Raw genomic sequence first — 21,531 nt, 5'->3', positions numbered from 1 at the left:
GTTGATATTCAATCTAGTCTGGAATGACATTAACTTTTTTTTTGAGATTACTACAGAGTAACATTTTTTTTTTAAGTGAGGCAATTGGGGTTAAGTGACTTGCCCAGGGTCACACAGCCGGATTTGAACTCAGGTCCTCCTGACTCCAGGGCCAGTGCTCTATCCACTGCGCCACCTAGCTGCCCCACAGAGTAACATTTTAAAGACACTGAAAAAAATGAAGTTGTTGACTGCTACTGTGCTACTCTACTGAATTAAAGCTATAGATAAAATCTCTGTACAATGGATGCTAATACTTATCTAAGGTACCAAAGCACTAAAGGCCAAATAGTAAAAGCCAAAAGTCTCCTGAAACATTAAAGAAAATTCTACTTTTAGATAGCTCCCAATGAAATTATAAGGAATCATAAAACATAGCTGGTGGTAGAGATTTATCTTTTGTGTAATAATACTATTCATAATTGCTAGCATTTATATAGCACTTGAAGGTTTGTAAAACCTTTACAAATATTATCTCGATTTATTCTTACAATAACCTTGGGAGCTAGGTACTATTAACGTCCCCTAAGGGAACGGAGGCAGATAAAGGTTAAGTGACTCGACAAGGTTTACACAGCAAAGTGTCTGATGCTGGATTTCTGCTCCTCTTCTTGACTCTGTCTAACTGTCTATCCACTGTGTGATTTAACTGCTTATTATACAATACTTGATATGGAAATAAAGATATTGAGATTCAAAGTGATCTGCTTAGGTACAAATTATGTGATAGAAAAAATATCACACCAGGATGCCTTGAACAGATTAGTCTATGTGTGATGAATGAATGCTGAAGACATACATATCTTATTTCAATCCTATTTACTGGTATTTTACGTTAACAAAGATATATTTTATTTTCAATTTTATGACTGAAATCAATAATGCTATTGAGATTAAAAAAATATAAGTTAATGCCATGACCCATAATTATGTATTATCTTAAAGGCCTACATTTGATTCCTTGAGTCACCTAATATTGAACTTCACAACCACCATGCACATGTGGAATCATGAAAGGGACATTTGGGTCCTTTGATCACATTGCTAGGTACTGATGCCTTTATTTTTCTCTGTTCACAACCTTGAATATTGGAGTGAAGGCATCACCTACTCCTTTGGAAAGGAACTGTAATATTCTAAGACACCAGAGAAAATTCTATGTGTTTTTCTTAAGTCTTATCTCTGACACTTAGACAAATCACTACATCTTTTATAGCTCATCTTTAAAATTGGAATAATGTGCCAACATTATTGGAATGGTGTACGGAACAAATTTCACAATAGGCAGTCGGAAGTGAATTCAAATCAGATCTTGAATTTACTCTCTATCTGTGTTTCTTTCCCTTTGTACATGAATTATAGTTGTCATTCAAATGGATATATTATTTCCCTTAGCCGTAAAAAATGTGACCAACTGCATTCAGCCAGGGTAGTGCAATGGAAAAAACACTATATTTAGTGATAGCAGACCTAGGTTTGAATACCAGTTCTGCCACTTGGGAGAGGTGGGCCAAGTCATTTAACTGCTTTGGACTTGTTTCCCCATCTGTAATATAAAGAGGGAAAAGGAAAGAAACATGCATTTATTAAACACCTATTATGTGTCAGTCACTCTGCTAAGTTTTTTACAAATATTGTCTCATTTGATCGTCACAACAACCTTAGGAGGTAGGTAGATTATTATCCCCATTTTAAAAACGAAGAAACTGAGACAAACAGATGTTAAGTGACTTTACCAGGCTCACAGGCTAGTAAATGTCTGAGGCTTGATTTGAACTCAGGTCTTCCTGACACTAGGCCCAGCACTCTATCTGCTGTACTACTACTATTCATTCTCAATCCCTCTCTCCCCCTCTGTTTCTCCTCCTCCCCCATTCACACACATATACATATATGTATATATACATACATGTATACACATACATACACACATACATTTATGCACACATGCATGAGGGATTGGTATTCAATGACCTTTGTGAAAGGTACTTTTAAAAAAGTGTTGTAAAAACTCTTACCACAATGCTTGATGCATAAATGCATATTCCTTCCTTATTATGTCCCTTACAGTTATAAATCAATGATCAATGATCCATGATCCTGTCATCACTTTTAGCTATAAATTCTCTGAAATATAATATACTGAACCTGACAGTATTTAGTCAAGGTGGGTATATATACACACTTATGTTGTAGGAAATCCCAGCTGTTGCACTGTGCCTCTCAAAATCAATTCTCTGGGGAGTTTGGACAGTTCTACTATGAAATATGTGTAACTATATAGTGGAAGATTCAGGCATTGTCTGGCAGTGTAGCTGAGAATGGAATTCTTGTGAGGTCAGTATACACTTCTTCACTGCTAGGAGAGGAAATGCCAATGCTGAGAGTGTGAGTAGGAGCTGAGCAGAATGGAAATGACATTAAGAAGAGTAGCCCAAACCAGATGGTACAGATGATGGAAGAATCAGAATTTAGGAATGAAACTACAGAAGGCCCAGGCAGTCACACTTGGAGATAGGTTGTCAGCTAAAGAAATTCCTAGCTTTCTTTGATGATCTTTTGACTGTGGTATGGACTGTGCCTTCCACACTACCTAGATAGTAAGCTCCTTGAAGGCAAGTAGTATTTTTGTTTTTGTTTTTGTTTCCCCTTATATACCCAGCCCTTATCACATTGCCTGTCGAGTATTAAGTGCTTAATAAATGCTTGTTTGTTTGTTGGTTGGTTGATTGAAGTTTTAAAGGAACACCTTAACAGGAATTGGGAATTGGACATTGCTGTAACTGGAATATCCTGTATGGACTATAAAACCAGACATGTTTTTATGTAGTGAATTTGGTGCTTTAACAAGGAATAAAAATCAACAACATTTATCTAGTTCTCTTGCCTCCACTAAAGTCCTACTCTTAGATGTAGTAATCATGCCAAATGAACCTAGATGTTCTAAAGTTATGCCAACAGAGCTAAACTCTGACAGGCTTTACTAGACTAGAAAGACATAAAGTATTGGCATGGTACTGGATTTTGTACTTGTTGTCTGAGGACAAGCATAGTCAAGTTCAGTGAAGCTTATTACCAGGTAGACTAAAAGGTGATAAATTATTTAGCAACAGTTACTCTCAATATATACACAGAGTCATAGAGGAACTTCAGTGAATGCTTACCCATGCTGAGCAAACTGTAGATCCTCAGCATACTGACACATTCTCTTTCTCATGTATCTCATCCCAGGTCATTCTGTCTTTTTTTTTTTTAGTGAGGCAATTGGGGTTAAGTGACTTGCCCAGGGTCACACAGCTAGCAAGTGTTAAGTGTCTGAGGCCGGACTTGAACTCAGGTACTCCTGACTCCAGGGCCGGTGATCTATCTACTGTGCCACCTAGCTACCCCCATTCTGTCTTTCTATGATAAAGCCTTCACAGAGGCTCCACCGACCATTCTGGAGGCTTTCCTCTAGGACTTTTAACACTCCATAAGTATCATTGATTATCCCTCACTCTTGTTATATTACTTGACTAATTTTTTTCTTCCCCCAAACATTTTCTGGATAATATATTTTAATTCACTTATTATTCACAAATTTCAAAATAGACTTTATAAAGTTTATAAAATAAACTCAAATGGATCTGTGATCTGTAATCAGGTGTTCCTTCCCATGCTGCAGATCTCAAATCTTCCAGGAAGAAGTCATTACTGGTAATATAACACAAGTTGCTTATGCCCATCATTCATATGTCCATTGCACCCATGATTCTAATTCTTCAGATCTTGACATTTCCAGAATTCACATTCATATAGTGTTACCCAAACAATATTGATAAGTGGCCAGTGAAACTAATATAATTTCCCAAATGCAATCCTGCCTTTTCTCTTTCTTTTTAATTTTGTCTAGTACATCTATCTAAGATATAGTATATACGTATATATACACATATATAATAGGTACATTATATATAAAATATATCATATGTATAACGTGTATAATCTATACTACAAATGTGGGTATGTAATGTCAGACCCAGAATTTAATATTTCATGGGTATAAGAAACTCCCAGTGAGGAAAATTCTTTCACCAAGGCAGGTCTGAATTTGTTTTGTGAGTTAGTCTTAGAGAATTGTTAAGGGGCACTGAGGGGTCACTGGTCACTTAGGGTCACAAAGCCAGTTTGTGTCAAAGAAACTATTTGAACCCATGTATTTCTAACTCCAAAGCTAGTTCTCTATCCACTGTGCCATTCTGCTTCTCTTTCACATGCATACACATAGACAAACACGGATACAAATACATGCATGCATTTAGACAGATAAGCATGCATTTAAGCAGACAAGATGCATGTATGTTGGACTAACTCAATGGATTGCCCAACAAAATCCATGTTATGGTCTGGACAATGTGAGAATCAGAGTGCCACTACCCTGTTGAGAAAGACATTGTAAGAACCAGGGCAGTGCCACCCTGAGGAAAAAGATGAAATTCATCAATTTTTTATGTGTGATTGGCAAAACCATCTTTAATGAGGAGTTGAGGATTTAATCCAGAGGCAGGTCTATTGTATTTCTGCACTTGATACTGTTAACATAATATCATTCATAAATAATAACATCTGGAAGATCTCATTATCAATATTGTGGTTCTCTTCCAAAATCCCCAGTGACAATGCATATCTTTGTTTCTGATGAATTACATAATATTGGGCCTTGTTCTCCATCTATTTTACTTGAGAATACAGAGCTATATGTTATAGGGATAAAGCTCATTCTACCAATGCCCCAGGGCTAATAGTATCATTACTAGCATTTACTATATGGTTCTTTTTTCTCTACTTTCATAGATTTTTGTTGTAAATTACTTCCCAGTATAGAATTTAAAACATTTTTGTTATTAATCAATAGATTAGATGATCTTTAAGGTCTTTCTTGGTTCTAAAACTGATTCTATGAATCTCCACAGCTGTTCTCATAACTGGATAAAGATATTTTTGAAGAGTTTTTGAAAATAATATTTTGTTTTAATAATTGAAATTAAATGGAGGATTGCAGAAATATTATAGAGAGTTAAAGAGTAAAAGAGAGCCCTTTTACCTTATCTGGCAATTTTTGTTGATAGTATGTTTTAAAAGTAAATTTTTTCCAGTTGCCTCAATTCTTCACTTTACATGTGTAGACACCACCACTCTGTCTTAGATCCTAAATACCAAAACTTTAAGCACATTAATTTAAAGGATAGCACTCTGTGGGTCATTTATCTACTGTCCTAAAGTGTTAGCATTAATTGAGAATGAGAAGAGAAATGACATAGAGTTTGGTGCTGGTTTCCAAAAACAGCTTTCTCACTCCCCATTCATTGTACTGTGATGAAGTTGTTAGGACTCCTGGGAAGAAGATGGGGGTGTGGAGTTAGTGCTCAAGGACAGGAAGGCAACTGTAGGAGATTGGAATCTGCCCAGGCACTACATAAGGGTGTCTGTTTTCAAAGATAGTTTATTTAATGTCCCTAACTCAAAGGCTTTAGTGTAGGACATAGGGTCATGTGGCCCTCTCTAGACCATGAAACAGATAAGAACAAGAATAATTAAAAGTCAAATTGAGGGGTGTATCATAATTGATTTCATGATAGTAAAAGCTTTCTCATCCTCACTCCATTAGTATATGTAACTATAGCATAAATTTTTCACATAATCAAGTACACATTTGATGTATATTGGTGATTTTATTTCTACCAATGTACAAAGACAGGCCTTTTAGTTTTAAAACTTTTTGAACATTTGGTTTGTTTTCTAAAACTGTACATTTTAATTGTCAAAATGCCAACAGGAGGAACACTTTGTTGAGTAAAATTAAATTCTTAAGTTTCCAAAAAATCCAGGCTAATGTTTCTTCCTGCATTTTTAAGGAAAACCACAATTTAATACCAAGCATTGCTTCAATACAGTGCATGGTATAATAATCAAACACTCTCATGTTCTCCAAGATGTCAGTCAAAAGGCTGAGTTCTGAGGGGATTTATATTTGTTTTATTCAATAATTCATTCTTAACTGGAGAGACAATAGTATCATTATATAGTAAACATTTAGTTCTGATTGAAGATGCAATTTAACTGGAACTACTTGGAAATTGCTCTGTAAGTAATAGCAGCTCTTAAAAAATTTTTCTGTGCTCTGGAATAGTCATTACCTTTTAAGTAGACTTTAAGATTGTCTGCTTAAGGCAACGTGTGAACTGTCCAATTCTTCCATTATTCATTTTCTTTTGAATACAAAGATGACACAGAGGGCTCAAGGATTTCATCAACTACACTGAATTAAAACTGCTACAATAACAACACCGCATTCAGGAGGGTAAAGCCAAAGAGAGGAAAATGGGAGGGATTTAAAAATATGGATTGAGACTAGTCTTCTAGAATCAGAAGCTCTAAAGGTCATAATGAGCTGAAACAGGAAAATAATGTAAGGGTGACACCACTCAATCCACAAGCATTTATTAAATGCTTATTATGTATAAAAGGTACAGTGTTAAGTTCAGGGGCACAGAAAGACAAAGCAAAAATAGTTCCTGTTCTCAAGGCGCTTATATTCTAATGGAGAACAATACATGTAGAGATGGAAGGTGACTTTAGTGGGGAAGGCACCAGTAACTGATGGGACTGGGAAAGGCCTCCTATAGGAGATGACCTTTGACCTAATTGTTAAAGAAAGAAGGATTCTCGAAGGCAAAGGTGAGGAATAAGAGCATTCCAGCAAAAACTTGGAGATAGGAAATGTAGTATTTTATGTGAGGAAAAGCAGCTGGGTCATTCAGGTTAGGCTATACCATGTATGAAAGAGGGAAATATTAAGAATACTGGAAGTGTCCTAGTTGTGAAGAGCTTGAAATGCTTGACAGAAGACTTTATAGTTGATCCTGGAAGTACTAGGGAGCTAGTAGTATTTGAGTATGGGGGAGTGGGTAGGGATTGATGATAACGTCATACTTAAGCATTAAGAAAACCATCATTGCAGCTATGTGCTGGAAGTACATTGGAGCAGAGTCATGAGGGAGGGAGACCATTTAGAAATCTATTGCAATAGTCCAGGCAAGAGATTATGAGGGCCTAAACTAGGGAGGTGTTTGTGTAACAAAAGAATTGACAGATGTGACTGCTAAATCATATTCACTGATCTTTGAGAGATACTACTACTACTACTACTACTATAACTACTGCTACTACTACTATTGCTACTCTTACTACTACTACTACTCTTACTGCTGCTGCTACTACTACTGCTACTACTATTGCTGCTGTTACTACTACTACTACCTAACTTTTATGTAGCTCTTACTATATTCTAGGTGTTATGTTAAACACTTTCTAAGCATTCTTATTTGAGAATGAAAATAATACAAATATTCTCACTTGTTCCTCACCACAACCCTGAGAAGTAGGTGCTATTATTATCTTCATTTCAGAGTTAAGGAAACTGAGGCAAATAGAGGTTAATTGATTTGTTTAGTGTCACAAATCTAGTAAATATCTGAGGCTGGATTTAAACTCAGATGTTTTTGACTCCAGGCCCAGTTTACTTTCCACTATATTACCTTACTGCCCATAATAAGAGCTCATTTTAACTTCATAATCATCCTGGATAGTAGGTGCTATTATTATCTGTATTTTATCAGTGAAGAAAATGAAACATGGAGAAGTTAAGAGATTTGATCAGGGTCACAGAATTAATGAGTGTCTAAGGCAGGATTTGATCTTTGCTCTTCCTGACTCTAGGTCCCACATTTTATCCATTGTGCTAGCTAGCTACCAATACAGGAGAGGTATTGCAAAAAAGAGTAAATATCATCTATATTAAAAGAAAAAAAAGGAACAGAATGGAGTCTATGAACTATAGGCCACTTGATATACGAACTTGATTTTGATTCCTAGGAAAAATCTAGAACACAGAATTAAAGAGATTGTTGGCAAATATCTAGAAAGGGAATGGTGATTACAAGGAGCCAATATAACTTCATCAAGAATAGGAGGCTAATTTCTTTTCTCCTTTGAAAAACAGGATTACTAAACTGGTAGATGAGGAGAGTAGTGTGACTGTAGTTTACAGATATTTTAGCAAAGATGTTAATAAAGTATCTCATGCTATTCTTTTGGAGAAGATGAAGAGCTATGGATTAGATAATATAATCAGATAATGTAATTCAGAACTGGTTGGATGGCCATTTCAAAGAGTAATTGTTAATGATTTGATGTGAATGTGACAGGAAGTCTTCTGAGGAATACCTTCAATGATTTGTGCTCTGTGCTATTTAAGATAAAGTTATCAATGGTATTGTAAGTGCCAAATTTAATATGGGGAGAGTTAATTGGGTGGCTTGCCATAATATTGGGGTTCAGAAAATAATGAGAGACCTCCAGGTCTAAAGTTTCCTCCCTTCCAAACTGCCCTTTTTAGTTATTTCTCCTAGACTAATAAGAAAAGAGATTAACAACCTCTTTTCCACAAACAAACCAGGTTTTATTAATGGGAACAAAATTTACAACAAAGGTGAAGTTAATAAAGACAAGGACAAGGACAATGAGAAAGGGAATAGGGGAAGAGAAAACGAATAAGCTCCCTAGCTCTAGCAAAGGCTGACTCAAACCCCAAACTTGCTTCAAATTGAGCTAGTTCAAAGAGCTGGCTTCACTACCACAGCACAAACTCACCACCACCTGGAGTCCGTAGTTTCAATGAGAGTCAGCTGTGCAGTCTCTCCTGTTCTGGCTGAAGTTCCACCACACAGCTAGCTCCTCTCTCCACCCTTTTTTGCCTCTCCCACAGGAAGGGGAGGTTCTTAGCCATGCTGAGGCTCCAATTGGTTCAACATACCCCCTAGGCTGTCCCCATTATAATTTGGCCAGGCCCATGTGGGCATAGGGGAACTACTAGGGGAGGCTTAGATACTTAGTTGTTCTTTTCTATAATCTCTTCAAGTACACACCCATCTTCTCTTAGGCTTTTCAAGATTACATCTTTTCAGTCTGACCATAATGAAGCAAAGATGTGGTTATGGAGACCCCAAATCACAATTAATTCCTTACAGTATACTAATGAAATTTCATGATCACACAAAGCTGGGAGGGACATCTAAGAGCGTATGAGGAAGTCAGGTTCCAGAAGGATCTTTACAAGTGAGTCTTGGGCTAAATCTAATAATACGAAATCCATTAGGGATAAATGTAAACTCTTTGTGCTTATGTAAAAAATAAGCTTCATATGTATAAGATGGGTGTAACTCTTATTGACAATAGTTGTGGACAAGATATTGAGATTTTAGTGGTCTCCAAGCTCAATATGAGTCAATGGTGTGATATAGTAGCCAAAAATGCTGTCTTAATAGGAATGTCATTGAGGATTAGAAAGGTGATGGGCCCCCTGTATTCTGCTCTTGTGAGACCTCACCTGGAATTTTATGTTTATTTCTGGGTGCCACTCTCTAATAAAGACAGTGATGAGCTACAAAGTGACCAGAAGAGGGCAGCCAGGATGGTGAATGTCCTTGAATCCATGTCATATATGGAATTACTAGATGAAGGTGCTGGGGTATGTTTAACCTAGAGAAGGGAAGATGTGTGCACATGATAGCTCTCTGTAAGTATTTGAAATACTGTCACCCTGAAGAGGAACTACACGTAGTTGTTCTATATGGTCTCACAGGATAGCACTAGGAATAATGGGTGGGAATTGCAAAGTGATGAATTTCAAAGGGGTTAATTTGCTCTTAACGTCAGGAAAAATTTAACACAGCTTGAACCAAACATTGGGATCAGTGGGCTGAGGGTAGATGTCCCTATGAGATACAAGTGTTCCTAAAGCTTATGATTGTTCTCAGATATTCCCATATCCCTTCTGTGGCTTATATAGGAGGGGGAGAAGAGAGAGAGAGACAGAGAGAGATAGAGAGATAGAGAGATAGATAGATAGAGAGAGAGAGAGAGAGAGAGAGAGAGAGAGAGAGAGAGAGAGAGAGAATGTGTTAATCTTTAACAATAACAAATAGACTATAGTTTGAAAACTCTAATCTTAAGTATGTGTGACTCCTCTGTGGAGCTGCTTGTTGATTGAGGGACCTTTAGAATTTCTTTGACTTTGGAAATTCTACTTGTGAGGTCCTTTAAAATTAGATCACATGATTAGTAACTACTCATGATTATCAACAAGTTGGCAATTCAGTAGCCTACATTTTCCACCATGTGTTATCAAGAGAATACATACTACAATGTCAAATGTCTTCTAAACTGTTGCAATGAGATCATTAAGGGAAGGAAAAAACCTAAAGGGAGTTTCTGGTGTTTCAGTTAGCATTTGGTAAAGCGCTTCAGACAACTTCTCCCACATCCTGTGCTTGTGAAATTGAACTTTTAAGCATATGTACAAGACTTTACATCATTTCTAATAAAATCTGTCTAATGAGCTTTAGTCTATCACCACAGCTTACTGAAACATTTTTGAGATCCCAATTCTTCCATCCACTGTATTAGCTGTCACTCTGGTTTTTGTATCCTCAAAGTCATGAATTAAAAATGCTGAATAGCAGAGCAATGGTCAGATCTCTGTGGCATTCCACTAGAGAAATCGACTAGCCTCTCCTCTATTCCACAAATATTTATTAAGTCTCTACAATGTGTGGAGGGGATACTATATTTGGGGGATAGAAAGATAACAAAACCAGCCCATATCCTTGAGGAACTAGTTTTCTATAGAGGGTGGGAGACTGTCCCATCTTTTTTCCAGTTGCACATTTGTCTGATGACATCCTTAAAACTGCCTTTCCCATGGCTTCCATAAGCCTTTCCCTTGCCTTTTGGGTGACCTTCAATTTTCCTTCTCTCAACATTATGTTCTTCCATGACTTGCAGTCATATAGCATCAGGAAAAGAATATTGTTAATATGATGGGCTTTTGTTTCAAGAAAATCTTGATATAATAAAAAGCACTCAAAAATTTCCCACAGGGCAGCTAGGTGGCAGAGTGGATAAAGCATCAGCCCTGGACTCAGGAGGACCTGAGTTCAAATACAGCCTCAGACAATTGACACTTACTAGCTGTGTGACCTAGGGCAAGTCACTTAACCCACATAGCCACACACACCCCAAAATTCCCACAGATAATATGGCTTCATCTGCTCCTTCTGTTCAATTCTGAGCATAGCTGATTATCACTACTATCTCTGATGGTATTCATCCATGGTATCTGCACTGATATGATAGCATTATTTGTTGAACTGCATGTTGTGTTCTGGACCATAGGCATTCTTTAACCTCTCTTTTTTCTTTACGGATAGTTAGGTTATTGTTATTTTCTTTTATGTTTGTAGTTTTTATATTGATTGTTTTCCTGATTTTATTTTCTTTTTTCTTACCTCTCTTTGAATTGATCACCTGTAAGATTTTGTGAATGAACTTACATTCTAAATTAGACTTGGCTATTGACTGCCAAGTCAATACAACACTTAGTGACAAGTTCAAATAAGGTAGTTTCTAGGTCCTTTTGGTCTTTTTTGGCAGAGCAATGAGGGTTAAGTGACTTGCCCAGAGTCACACAGCTAGTGTCAAGTGCCTGAGGTCAGCTGGTGTTCTATCCACTGTGCCATCCAGCTGCCCCCAAATGGAGAAATTGAACCTGATCTCCCATATGGGATATTTTTTTTTGCAGTGCAATGAGGGTTAAGTGACTTGCCCAGGGTCACACAGATAGTAAGTGTCAAGTTTCTGAGACTGGTTTTGGACTCAGGTCCTCCTGAATCCAGGGCTGGTGATTCATCTACTGAACCACCTAGCTGCCCCTCTTTTGGTCTTCTTGTTATTGACAGTTGATTTATATTAATTACACTTCCTTTGGAAATGTTGACTGTATGTGACAATGTCTCTTCTACTTAATTCCTCTTTTTGGTCAAATGTATTTAAATATGTTAGCTGCAGTTAATTATTCCTATTTTTATTCTATCTTTTTCTTGGACATTGATTCTGATTCACTAATGAGTTGGTGTCAGTACCTGTTATAGTGCTTAATTGGTATAGCCTTCCAGAAGCTCTATGTCATGGTGAAAGTGTTTGAACCAGAGTCCACTTCTACTTCATGATGAAATACTTGAAGGCAGCTAATATTGTGATGGCTCTCCATGCCAGTATTCAATCTTCTTGTCCACTAAAATGAATTAATTACATTTTGGGGGTGGTGTTTATCATGTCTACTATACCCTGCCCCATTTCTTTAAGGCTGTTATAGAGATAATCCTTTGGGTCACCTTTTGGATGCTTTCATTTCTTTCTTTTGAATACACTTTCCCAACATGTTTTTTGCCTTTTCCCCATGTTCAGTTCTGCACTGAAATTTGACTTATTTTGGAGTGTCTTTTCCTGATTTTCATAGACATCTACAACAGATGAGTTCATGAGCTCCAGTTCTTTTCATGGTTGTTTTCATAAATGCCACTCCTAACCACTGTAATGCCCAACTGTCTCATGAAATGATGTTTCTTATTGTCTTTGAAAAAGAAAGTCTGTCAACTCTTCCTGCATTTGCCTTTCAAAGAAGTCTGGAAGTGATGCTTCCATTTAGCAGGGATATTTATTTTCTTCCTGTTTTCATTTATGGTTAATATATCAATATCAATATGATTCAATCCCTTTGTTAATATAGCCACCATTGGGTCACTAGCTAAGGGTCTCCCATTTACAGTTCTGACATCTAAGTTAGTATTCATTAGTATCTTGTAAACTGCAATTCTTATTACCCTCTATTCATTTTATGCTCTTTTTTCAAAAACATTTCAAAAGCAGAAAGGGACTCCTCAGGACTGATGGTCATTTTGCATTTTTCTTGGTTTCATGGGTTGCCTTGGACAAAGAATGTATTACCAAATGGCAGGCCTAGTGGTAATGATCCCTTCTTTGCTTAGCTAGTTGGGTCTTAGGAAACAGACTATGTGCCCATAGTCAAAGTCTTTTCAACATGAGAGTAGATGTGAAAGCTTGTGCTTAACTGGCATAGCTTCTAAGAATCCAAGGTAACCTCCATACTATGATAACAGATTTAAGTAGGAGTTTGTTGAAACAACGTTTGATTTTCAGGAAAAAAAATGAATATACTCATTTGAGTGTTTGGTAACACTTTGAATAGTTGGATCATGCATAAATTAGATGCTAATCAGAAGATGATTAATATGGGTTTACAACATATCTAAAAGAATTTCATTACTCAGAATTAATAAGGGTTATATAAATAATAAATTATCTTAGACTATCTCCCTTAATTGTCTTAATTCTCTATCTCCTTAAAAGCTTATTCATTTATGGTTTCTGTTAAATTATAAAGGATGTAGTGTTAACAGTACTAAATTGGTTTTCATTATTTCCCCCTAGGTTTTATTTCCTTTGTGTCTATTTGGGCAGTTCATTTTTTAGACAGATCATGCCCTAAAATATCATAAAACAGTGCCAAATGATGCATGATTATTATTTGCCTCTTTTGATTATAATATTGAAACACCCATTGTATTTGAAGCTGCATTTTCTTATGTCAGACTATCAGAGCCAGTAATCCTTTTTTCTATTTTTTTCCAGCTACACCAGTTGATGTACTAAAAGCATTAGACTTTCATAATTCACCAGAGGGAATATCAAAAACAGCAGGATTCTGCACAAACAGGAGGAATTCAAAAGGTTCAGATACTGCTTACAAAGTTACAAAACAAGCACAGATCAGTGCCCCCACAAAACAGTTATTTCCAGGTGAGTTTATAATGGTCTCTATTGTACTTTATAATATACAAAGTTTTCTTGTACTTTACCACTATCTTGATATTTTAAATAATTAATACACTCTGATAATGTTTCATATTCACAAATTACTTATAGGGGGAACACCAATGAATAACCAAATTATCCAATAATTTGGGAATAAAAGATTCTATTTTGATGGAAACCCAGATAATTTGTCTATTTGGAGGCTTTTCTCATATACAAATCTATTTCAAGATGACAAAATATCAGCCACCATCTCACAGCCAAAAACTCCAGTGTTCTTTAATAATGTGTTTGTTTCTCATTTTCACTCCAACTATTCCATAAATCCCTTTAGAACAGGTGGCATATCTATGTGTCTCTGTACCCCCACAGTACTTAGAATAAGGTGATTACTCAATATTTACAATTGGATAAGCTGAGAAAAGCAACCCCTGTGTCTTCAGACCCCTCCATCATGTCTTAGTGAAAATAAGTCAAATTTTTCAAAAGCTTTTGTAGAAAAGAAAGATAAATAAATATTGAAAACCAATTAGCTGAGTTGAAGGAAATCATTCCATTCAATTACCACTTAATATTTCCACCAATATTCTGCAAATGTGTTTTTCAGAAGATGCTTCTTATGGCAAACACTTTAATGTTTCCTGTTTAAGATATGGAAATGCTTTATTTTATATAAATATTTCTGTGGCTATAGCTGCCACACAGTTCAAATACATCTCATCAAATTATTCACACGTTTTGTTTCTTTCGAAGCTATCCAAAATGCTAGGAGATAAACTCATTTAAAAACTTTCGTATGCCATTTTGGTTTAAGACCAAACCATAGATGAAACTCTGCGTCTTTAGTACATTATACTACATATGATTGATTGCTTGGCTTTTCAGCCCAGACTTTGGAATCATATTAAAAAGGGTAACATTGTCATGGAAAGAGCTTAAGACTGAAATCTCATTTGACTTATGCCAAAAAATAATAGTTCATTTGAGTATCTTGACAATCTTTAGCGTTGTGACAAATTTAGTCAAATTAAGGCAGTTTCTTTTTAAAGTGTTGGGGAAAATTGTATGACATCCTCTTTAGTACCAAATATTGGTCAACCCACAAAATGACTGTGAATTTTGGAAGTAGGCATGGACTATTTGGGGCAGTTGATTGACAATTCCAGGTATTCACAAATACCTATCATTGTCTATTTGCTTCCTAGCAGTTTCTACTCTTCCATTACATTTTATATAGGCTACCTAAAATGCTGCACAGATGCACATATGTGTATTTAATATTGGGATGAAAAAATAATTTTGTTTAGAAAATGATATATTACCTAAAATAATGGGATTTATTCTGGAGACTTGAAGAGCTATGTCTATTTTGTTTTAATGTGGCATGGACTTGGAAAAAGTTCTCTGATTTTTTTTTTTTTTTAGTGAGGCAATTGGGGTCAAGTGACTTGCCCAGGGTCACACAGCTAGCAAGTGTTAAGTGTCTGAGGCCGAATTTGAACTCAGGTACTCCTGACTCCAGGGCCGGTGCTTTATCCACTGCGCCATCTAGCTGCCCCTCTCTGATTTTTTTAAAGGTACAGCATATGAAAAAGGAAATTTATCTAATATTTCAGTGCATTATTAGAGACGTTCTTCAAAAAACATTTGCAAATGATTAGGATATTTGCTAGATGGCATAGGGGATAGAATAATAGACTTTGAATTAGGAAGATTTGAGTTCAAATCCTAACTTAGACACAACTAGCTGTGTGACCATGAAGCTGAATTTCACATCTTTGAGCCTCAGTTTCCTCATCTACAAAATGAGGAGGTTAAACTTGATGCTTTCTCTGGATCCTTACAGCTCTAAATCTAAGATCCTATGACCCAAATAGAGTCTACAACAGGCAGAGATCATTTAGCATTCTATATCTAGATATTCAGATACTGGGATTTCACATCTTAGAAAGACTGCTAATGGTGGTAAGACACTATCATCACATTCTTTATGCACATTTCAGACTTCATTGCTTTGTTTTCCAACAATGAAGAAATAGAAAATTAAGAATGTAAAATTGAAAAATGAACATTTGGGAATAAGGGACCTATAGAATCAGTTAGGTAATTGTATACATTTTGCATCTTTATATAATTATTTTTTTTAATTCATGGGTCAAATTCAATTCTTAATCCTCTATTTTGTCATTAAGTCCTTTATTCTGAAAACAATTTTGGATATGTCTAATAGATTAATAAAAATTAACATGTTTTAGTTGGATATGTTGATCCTTCATTGGCACTGAAACTATTCCAAAATATGCATTTAAATTCATCAAAAGTATACTGTAAACAAAAAAACTCTCTACCCATATATACATGCATACATATATATGAACATATATGTATATGTATGTATATATCATAACAATATTTATTTTTCATTAATTTATATGCTGTCTATCTATGGTAATTTAAAGGGACATTTTAATTAGATTTTATTGATGATAGGAAGCTATAAAAGTTTGTAGGTTTACAGGTAGAAAGATATAATTGGGTAAGTCAGAGCAGTTTGAAGGAAGCAAAAAGTGAAAATGACCAGACTTTGCTCTTTCTTTCTGAGCTCGGTTCTTTTTGCCTTCCAATATGATAAGTTAGTTAGTCTAATATTACATCAATCACTCCATAGGGAAGGACTGAAGTAGCTGATATCCTTTCCTTGCCCTCATAGGTGGCAAAAGTTCATTTTAACAATTGTCTTCAGGAGACATGCTTTTGCTCTGTGTTGTCTAGTACACTTTTATGAAATTACTGTTGGAAATTTCATGTAGATGAGGCAGGGAGGACAATGAAATAGCAGCCTAGTGGGGAAGATATTTTGGGAAAGCTGGAGCCTTGTGTTGCTTCTTAAAACATCATAGTAGTGGTCCTCATCTGTGTCATCTTCAAGGGCTGGTTCTGCTGTGAAATATGACATATTAACATTAGAATAACCAAGTCTGCTATGCCATAACTTTTTAAAAATTTCAAGGGGCAAATATTCTTTTAAAGAGGGCACTATAAAAGCAATAAGCTTTCAACTTCCTTCTTTTATGCAGAAACAACTTCTGTGGTAATTCACCCTCTTTTTTAATGACTAGAATAAGTAGAAGAGCTCACAGTGACAATGGGAACTGCTCATTTGAGTCCTAAATGTCAGAGTAAATACTGTCATTATGATGTTTTTCTAGCATTTAAATTATGGGACTGTCCTTGGCCGTCCCAATCTGGATGCTTTAATTTTAATGTCTGAAAGCTTTCTGCAGCACAAAAGGAAGGGAGGCAATCATTTACCCTTATGCCTTAATAACAATTTCACAAGTCATGCTCCACTATAGGAGTCAGAAAAAAATCTCAGTAAGACAAGTTAGTGAAAAGAAATTAAACTCTAATTTTTTGTATCAGGTTGACAAAATATGGAGTGAAATTTTCTTTTCTTCAACTTTTTATGTAGATATTGCTATAGTGAGTTCTGTGAGCAATTCTAACAGTTGTGAACAAGTATAAACAGCATCTTACAAATGAAAATTTAATATAGAAGTTCTTTGGATTAGAGACTAGGTGGAGCAGTGGCTAGAGCACTGGTCCTGAAGTCAGGAGATCCCTGGGACAATTTCTAGTCATTCTGATATATATCTTGCCACTGGACCCAGATGGCTCTGGAGGAGAGAGTGAGGTTGATGACCTTGCACACCCCTCCGTCACTTAAATCCACTTCATTGCAAGTCATAACATTACCTTGATGTCAGGGTCCTTTTCTAGAAAGGACAATAGAAACAGAGTCTCTGCCCTTGGCGGGGGGGGGGGGCTTCCTTTTGCAGATAATAGTAGTTTACCTTTTAAATATATTTTATTACAATCCTTATGGTTTAGGGATCTGTATTTTCACTGACAAAGTGAACTCTCTGATAAACTCCCTCTATCCATTTTGCAATTTACAGTCTTAGAGAAGTAGATGAGACATAGAAATGTTCATTGACTTGCACAGTGTCACACAGTCAGCTTATGTCAGGGACAGGCCTTGAACTCCGATCTTCCTGGCTCCAAGGCCAGCTTTCAATTCATTTGGCCTCATTGCCTTGAGGCTCTCTTAGTTTCCCTTAAGAGAAGCTTAGTGTCTATAAGGGAGATGATAACACCAGGCCACTGTGCCCTGGTAAAAGGAGAGTACTGTGTTCCATTCTGCATTGCACATTCAACTTTGACAAACTACAATGTTTCTAGAGAGGGGTAACTGGGATGGTGAGGAGACTATACACCATGTCCTATGAAATTCTATTGAAGAAACTCTGAATATTCAGAATGCTGAAGAAAACATTTGAGTTGTGTGAGGTGGGGAGATACTTTGAGGTGGAAGAGGGATTAAATTTTTCTACTTTATCCCTGATGGACAGAACTAGGAGCAAGGAATGAAATGTGCAGAGAGACCTGTTTTTTAACTCATGGAAGGAAAAACTTCCTAACAATTATACCTATCCAAAAATGGAATGAGGTCCTTTGGAAGTAATGGGTTCTTCATTGCTATAGATCTTCAGGTATTGTTGTTGTTCATCCTTTATTCTTTTTTTTTTTTTTTTTGGTGGGGCAATGGAGGTTAAGTGACTTGCCCAGGGTCACACAGCTAGTAAATGTCAAGTGTCTGAGGCTGGATTTGAATTCAGGCCCTCCTGAATCCAAGGCTAGTGCTTTATCCACTTCTCCACCTAGCTGCGCTGTTCATCCTTCATTCTTGAAGAAGACCAATGACATCAGGAGGTTGATGTCTTGACTTGCAACTGAATTGGATTTAAGGGAAGCAGAGCTGCACAAAGTCATCAGACTCATTCCCTCCTCCAGAGTCATCAGAGTTCAGTGGCAAGACAAAAGTCAAGATGATCTGGCGATGGCCCAGGATGCAGTGGGTGTCCTTGGTCTTTCCCAGGTCTGTTTATCTGCAGGTGGAAGTAGTGGGACTATTTGTTTGAGATGTTAGAAAATGATTCCTACTCATTTATAGGTTGAACTGGATGAGTTCTGAGGTTCCTTGCAATTCTATGGGTGTTTCAAAATAGATTCGTTACCTTTAGGTATTTACCTATCAAATGTATCTGCCCCTTCAGTCCTTTCTGTTCCTGCTCTGGTGGGGCTACATTCTTCCATCCTACCTCACACATACTATCTTTTACCTATAAAGGGACTTTTCCCCTTCCCAGGACTCAATTTCTCACAGGATTGACTTTTTTCCTAGAATACCTTAGTCCTCTGAAAACAGGCCAAAATCAACAAACTGTAACTTCTCTTAGTTTGGTATATTCATTTGTAACATAACTATAATAATAGAGTCTCCTCAATCCCATGCTGTAAGATTATAATTAATGTCTATATTACCACCAGGTGAAAGCCATGGTGAATAGATGAGGGCATATTTTTCTTAGTCCTACTACCATGCTATTTTATTTTTGTCATTACTTATTCTGTCTGAATTTTCTCCTTCCCAAATTGTCTTTTTTTGTGAGCTTTAGCGCAAACTGCAGCATTTTCCCCTGCCTAAAGTGATTTTTATCAATCATTTTTAATGGATTTTTAAAAGTTTAGTTGCTCAATTTGTGTTTTATCAATAGGGTACTAGCACAAGTGAAGAAAAATACTCAATTGTAATTGAGAATGTGTGGTATAACCCTTTAGTTACACATGTAAAATACTCATTCTTCAACACTTATTGCGGATTTAATATGATTGTTTAATTAATACATTTTCTAAGGAGAAACTCTATGGTAAATCAATAATTTAGCTTTATTTTCTAAAACATCATTCTATTGTAAGATACACTATTTGAGATCTAGGACTTATTAAGTATGGAAAAAATAAAGTCATCTGGATCTGGACAATATTAACACTCATTCTCTGTGACTTTTAGTAGATTTTCCTGGTTTGTTTTTTCATAGTGTGTTAGAAGATTGAATGCACATTGCCCAGGCAATTTGAATTAGTGCCACCTGCCTCAAGCACTTTTAACATAGCTTTCAAATTAACCGTTCAGGCAAGGCAGGTGCTCAGATCTTTTTAAATCACTTCTATCATCATCCTTTTAAATCTCTGCCTTTAAAAAGGCACCCCTCATTCTACCATTTGTTCGTCCATTTTCATTTCATTGGGCAAATTAAAAGTGTACACTAAATGATCAAATGCACATGCACATATATAGAGAAGGGTCAAATAGTTCATTTTTTCACACACACACATATATATATATGTATACATGTGTGTGTGTATATATACATTTATATAAGCTCCTTGTATAGGCAGCTGAGTGGTGCAGTTTATAGAGCTCTGTGCTCAGCTGGAATCAAATACATCTGAACTCAAATTTGGCCTTAGATACTTAGTAACTCTCTGACCCTGGGCAAGTCACTTAGCCCTCTGCTTGAACTATAAAAGGAGAATAATAATAGCACCTACCTTGCAGGGTTGTTGTGAGGATCAGATGAAATAGTATTTGTAAAGCACTTAACACAGTACTTAGCATGTAGTACTGATATATACGTGCTTATTCTTTTCTCTTCTGATGTGTGAAACTAGGTGGTACTTTGCGTTTATTAACACATTTATAAACAGAGAACTAAGAAAATCCTTAATTTTGTATTTTGGAAGATCCCAATATTGATTATTCTGAGATTTCAGGAGAAGGTATATAAGCATATACCAGTCACCACTATCATCTAGTTTAATATCTTTTTTTATCTACATTTCTCCATGTATCCACATTTTCATACCCTACAAACAAAGATAATTCAAAAACTTCCAATTAAATTTCAACCATTTACTTCTAATTAATAATTAGTTATGAAGTGGCTAATCTTAGGTCTGCCCAGACTTTCTTTGCGGTAGAGGGAGAGAGATGATCATTAAAAACTGAATTACAACTCTATTCCAAAGTCTAAAATGCCTTTTATTATTATTACTATTATTTGCATTAACTGTTAGATTGTCTCTTAACTATCAGGTTTAATATTTTGTCCCAATGTCTGGCACTTAAATGATTAATGAATGCCACATCTATTGTCAGTCTGTCTTTCTGTCTATCTTCTATCTATATGTCTATCTACTCTCAATCATGACTTCACATTTTTCCTATTGCAATTTATTTTTATTTTTACACTTTTTTTTTAATCTGTCAAAATCTTTTTGAATTTGTTTCAGAAATGCCAGGTAGCTATCTATCACATTGTGGTACCATCTACAAGTTTTATGTATTTTCCTTTTATTTCTTCCTTCAAGTTGTTGGTAAGAATACTGAGTAAGTCAATTACAAAATACAAACTTCAATTCCCTAGACCACTAGAAACTTCTTTTCACATTGACATTGATGGTTAATCATCACACACTGGCCATGCCATGGTGATTAGAGTTCAGTAAAGGACATGGGTCTGTGATTTAATTGATTTTGAAAGATTCCTTGGGAAGAAAACTCCTGCAAATGGTGGTCTTCACCTTCTTTGAAACTTATACTTTTAGAGAGTTTTCTAGAGCAGAGTTGTGGAGCACATAGCATGCAATACTCCTGAATGTAGCCGAAACCAGATTAAAATTTAATTGGGAAATATTTAACAAAATAAATAAAAATACAACAGAACATTGATAATATTTGTATGTGATTTTCTAAGGCAATATGTCGCCCTCAACCTTATATATGGTTTAATGGCCTCTAGGTTCAATTTCATC

The 21,531-nt window shown here is 36.0% G+C and overlaps 1 protein-coding gene across 1 annotated transcript in view; it reads left to right on the top strand.

Annotated features, from left to right (window-relative positions):
• The window catches only part of COL11A1 (collagen type XI alpha 1 chain), a 290,689-nt gene that overhangs the window by 12,269 nt on the left and 256,889 nt on the right, over positions 1 to 21,531 (top strand). The window contains 1 exon segment of the mRNA XM_044002791.1: positions 13,630 to 13,797. Coding sequence (XP_043858726.1) covers positions 13,630 to 13,797 — 168 coding nt within the window.

Source organism: Dromiciops gliroides, chromosome 4, assembly GCF_019393635.1.
Source record: "Dromiciops gliroides isolate mDroGli1 chromosome 4, mDroGli1.pri, whole genome shotgun sequence".
NCBI lineage: Eukaryota > Metazoa > Chordata > Mammalia > Microbiotheria > Microbiotheriidae > Dromiciops > Dromiciops gliroides.
This window is presented reverse-complemented; position numbering and strand designations above follow the sequence as displayed.